General features: G+C 42.6%; 1 protein-coding gene across 1 annotated transcript; it reads left to right on the top strand.

The window, feature by feature from the left end:
* The first annotated feature begins 2,642 nt into the window (after positions 1-2,642).
* On the top strand, positions 2,643-4,343 carry LOC149390328 (E3 ubiquitin-protein ligase PUB23-like). Its single transcript, XM_089620823.1, has one exon. It carries the CDS (start codon positions 2,708-2,710, stop codon positions 3,869-3,871), a length of 1,164 nt encoding a protein of 387 aa, XP_089476949.1. The 5' UTR covers positions 2,643-2,707; the 3' UTR covers positions 3,872-4,343.
* The last annotated feature ends 516 nt before the right edge of the window (positions 4,344-4,859 follow it).

The following is a 4,859-nucleotide window of genomic DNA, read 5'->3' as shown; positions in this document are numbered from 1 at the left end:
TATTTACATGTGCTTGCTCTTTGTCTAGGTTAGTAAAAACCATTTTACTTGAAAAAGAAAATTTTTAAAATTCCTCCGCTTAACGAAGCGTTAAACATTTTCTTAAACCCTAAATCAATTCCAACAGTATCAATCATCGACCAAGTTTTAGTTCACCACCCGAACGTAGATGCCCAACATGTGAATATATGGAGACTAAGGATGATAGTTGTTATTGATTCTAACTAGAAAACAACTCACTAATCAATAATGCTAATAAAGTAAACTTCTTATTAAATTTAATAATTATTCATGTTTGTTTTATTATTTTCAGTAGGGAAAATCATAAAATATATAAGTATACTAATAAGAAGGCTCCGAGCCACCAAGCTCGGCGTAAACATTGGGAATCGGGAACTTTGGTAAGTCATAAGCCCCTTCCACCCAGAAAAAGTAATCATTCCACTTCTTTTGGCTGGTCGGAAGATACTCCACGGGCTTAATAGTGTCGAAATGAGTCGCAGCATATTACCAGCCACATTGGTCGGTACTGGTCTTGAAGCCGTAAAAAAGATTGAGGTCTTCCAACTAAGGAGACTCCTCGTAAAACTATGACCAAAGTGCGGTCATCCAGACAAAAATACGATAAACGTTGGGAACGAGTTGGGTTGGTGCACATCCGAGCCGGTTGAGAAATTGTGCGATTAAAGGGTGAATAGGCGAACCCTGATTATCTTCAAAATGATCTTGTTGAAAGCTACCTTCCCAGTAGAAGGAGAACAAGCCCTTTCATGAGCTTTTGGAACAGACAACACGATGTCTTTCGGAATTTTGAACTCCCGACGAATACTCTCAAGGGATATCCAGTGGATAGTTGTCCATTGACCCTCTTTTCTCTTAAAGTAAGTTTCCTCTGACTCTCCGGAGGAATATCCATGCCAAAGGTTCGACCACCGGTCTCAACATGTTCTGAGGCCGAGGTCGGCACCTGTGCTTGGACTCATTTGGCAGAAGGAGCATGGGAGGAAGATGCCGCCTCCGTTTCTACTCATGGCTCATCGATATGAGCTAAGGGTTTGGAAACTTCATGCTTGAAGACATTTCCTCCCTACATATTAATGGGTAATGATAAAAAAATTGGATTCTTGATCTTGGCTTCCTCGGATTCAGAATGCCATAAAGGCCGATAATAAACTTCAAAGAGAGAAATCGCAAAAACTGGCTGATCCCAAACGATCTCGGGCACATGATACTAGTCCGTATCACGGAAAAAAGAGACATCCCTCCCAGAAGGAAAGATGACGTCCTCAGGACCAGGTTTCACCCTTCGGACCATCCGAGGGTCAAATTTAAGGTCTGGATGCGAAAAACCCCCCATTCCCTAACAAAACCAGATCGAAAACTAGAAACCCTGATAATTTGAAAAAGGAATTGGTCCGAGCTCTAAAGAAATACTGACGAACAAATCCCAAAGCAGATCAAAAGGGACAAACTAACATGCATTTGATACATTGCATGTTAGTTTTTCCCTAAAGGCGAAAATGGTGCTGAAAACACAAAGTGAAAATGGCGAAAATGGCGCTGAAAACACAAAGTGAAAATAAATGAACTAAAAATATCTAGAAAAGACTGTTTGTACTTAAATCGACCGACAGATGAAGCGTGTCAAAGAAGATTTGCGATCTAAGGGTAGACACGACCAATCACGACGATTCATAATGAATAACAATCAAAGTGACATCGCATCGATTAGCACAGCTCGGCAACAGTCCAAGCTAGATCACTTCGGAAAGCCCGACGACATAATAGGTAAAAGTTTTTAAGGTATAATTGATGAATGGAAGATCATACCATATAGTTGCTTACCATTTTTAGCGAAAATACTAAGAAACTGGAAAGCTCCTGTAACTCATATAATTGCACAGTCCAAGTTGGAGCTTGGATGCAACGAGAATAGTAAGAATCCAACACCGAACCCGAGTCAAATAGGCCCGAGGGTTCATGAAGGTTAATGAACAACCCGTTTAAAGGTGAGAACGAATCCTACAGAGCAGAACTTCGAGAGAAGAGAAGCTGACAGGTCAAAGACTAGTCAAACCAAATATAAACACGTGTGTACCAATTCAAACTTAAATAAAACGCTCACCTCGACGTTTATGCCGAGCAGATGAGCAAATAACTGTCCACTACGCACGCTCGAGAGCGGTTATTTGCTCATCCTACGAACTCGACCCAAATAAAAGACTATAAATAGAAGTGAGCAGGGCTGAAGCAAGACAATTCACATTTTCATACACACAAGCACATGTCAAAAACTTTACTTATTATTCAGTACCTTCATTTACGTTCTTTTTATTACTATATTCATCTGTAGAGATAATCTTACCTAAATACTCGGAGTTCTCAAGACTGCCGGGTTGGAACCAAATGCGCTTTCATCGTTAAAAAAGTTTAACTTCAAACTAATTATTTAGAGCCAGTACCTACGAAAAACTCAAAAATAAAAGATAATATATATAAGTACACATATATGTTCAGCAACATGAAACAGCTAGCCGTATAGCGAAGCAAGCTCATCCAATACATTTGACTTTCAGCAAAACTCAATTCCCAACATAATAAAATAAATAAATAAACTTCAATTCAGAATAATAATCTCCTCACGACTCGTTTACTACTCTTCCTTTATATTTATATACATAGAATCCCCTCTGTCTTTAAAACCGCCATGGATTTGCCTCCCGAGCATTTCCTGTGCCCTATCTCGAGAGAAGTGATGAGGGAGGCGGTGACGATCACGACAGGCGTGAGTTACGATCGGAAGAACATCGAGAGATGGTTGTTCGGTTACAAGAACAAGACATGCCCAGCCACGATGCAGCCCCTGACGGACCTCCAAATCACTCCCAACCACACTCTGCAGCGCCTCATCCTCCTTTCCAACCCCCCCTCCGCCACCGCCGCAGACGTCGCCGATCTCATCTCCGCCGTCGAATCTTCTCCCTTCAAGGCCACCCCTCTCAGAAGCCTCCGCTCGAGGCTGGCCGCCTCGGACGAGCTCAGCCTCGAGATCGCCAGCTCCGCTCCCGCCGTCAGAGTCCTCGTCCGGACGCTCCACGACGCGGCTGCCGACTTCGCCGCCTTCAGAGCCGCCGAAGAGGCTGTGGCGGTTCTCCGCCTTCTTCCCCCGGCGTCTGTGGCGGCAGAGGCTCTGTCGTCTCCGGAGTCTGTGCGGTCACTGGCGGCGATGCTCAGGCGAGCCAGCTCGGAGACGAGGCTCCACGCTCTGGCCATCCTCCGGGAGTCGACCGGGATCGACTGGGGCTTCGTCAATAAAGGGCTTGGGTCGGATCTCCTCAAGGCTTTGCTCGAGCTGGCTTCGGACGAGATCGGGACTAAGGCGGGCCCGGCGGCGATGGACGTGATGACGGAGATTCTGCGGCGGTCGCAGAAGGCTCGGCCGAGGGCGGTGGAGGCTGGAGCGGTGACTGTGCTGGTCGAGCTTCTGCCGGAGTCCGGTCGGGCTCGCAGCGAGCGTGCTCTGAACCTGCTGAGGCTTCTGTGCGGGTGCGCCGAGGGACGGCTCGCCCTGGCCGAGCACGGCATGGGCGTTGCGGCAGTCACAGCCAAGGCCGTCGGAGTCTCCGCCGCAGCGACCAAACTCGCCGTGAAGATCATTTCGTTGGTCTGTAATTCTCACCCGGGGGACAAGGTTCTGGAAGAAATGGCCTTGTGTGGGACGGTGAAGAAGCTGTTGGCTTTGTTGCATGTCGAAGAAACTCATGGTGGTTCTTCTACCAGGGACAAATTGGTAAATATTCTCAAGTTGCATGGCCGATTTTGGAGCCGATACCCTTGCTTACCTTCCCATAACTTCGCTCTTCTTAATTAATCCTTCTAATTAATGTCGTACGTGGCTTATGTCGGATCGTTCGATTTTGAGTCTTCGAAAATATTGGAATGCTGTTGTTACTTTACATTACGACTTTAATAGTTTAAAAATTACTTCATGTCTCGCTTTGGTTTTTGTTATTGTTTCGAGGATTTGAAAAAATATATACAAATGAATCATGGTCTATATACTCATTCACTCGTATATTATGATTATGTTATTATTGAAGTTTATCACGATCGGATTAGGTTTTTCGTTGATTCAATCGTTTGTATTTTTTCGAATGTCCGAGTCGCTGCATGACGTATCTCTCTAGTCTTCAATGTATGTATTCGTTTGAGAGTTTTTGTAATTTATTTTGTGTTGCGTGCGTAACGTTGTACAGCTTGTATTGAATTTTCTCCAATCATGACTTTATCAACAATATAAAATTTCGTAAATGCACCATAATATTTTGTATTTTATAATTGTAAGGTCAAAGTTTGTCGATGAATTTGTTTGATTACGACTTGGTAGCTCTTTTTAGCGCTTCGACGGAGAATATATACTAACTTCATTTTCAAGTTATTTTTTATTGGGTCAATTTTCAAATATTCAAGTAATCAATGATGATATAATGTAATTTAATGAGGATGAAAAAACAATTGATTGTTCAGATTTGATTTGAGATCGCACGTATGGCTTTTTCACACAGCTCAACTACATTAATTGAATGCAATTCTATTCAACGATGCGAGAGTTGATTAGTTGGGAACCAATCAAATTAACTTTGGTAACTACTTATCTACAGACACGGCAAGTCACATGATTCATATCTACTACGGCTACTACTAATAAAAGTAATATTGATATATTACTAATTTTGTGGTCAGTTTTTGTTGTCGCGGTTTTTTTGTTATAAAATTAAAGTAGCTTAAAGGCTTTTTAATAAATAATTAGTATAAAATTAAAGAGTAAAAATATCTTATTTTCTTAATAAGATAGAATA

This window comes from Urtica dioica, chromosome 7, assembly GCF_054948205.1.
Source record: "Urtica dioica subsp. dioica isolate 48M chromosome 7, U.dioica_male_clone48M_v1_H2, whole genome shotgun sequence".
Taxonomy (NCBI): domain Eukaryota; kingdom Viridiplantae; phylum Streptophyta; class Magnoliopsida; order Rosales; family Urticaceae; genus Urtica; species Urtica dioica.
Note: the sequence above shows the minus strand (reverse complement) of the source record. Positions and strands in the feature narration are given on the sequence as shown.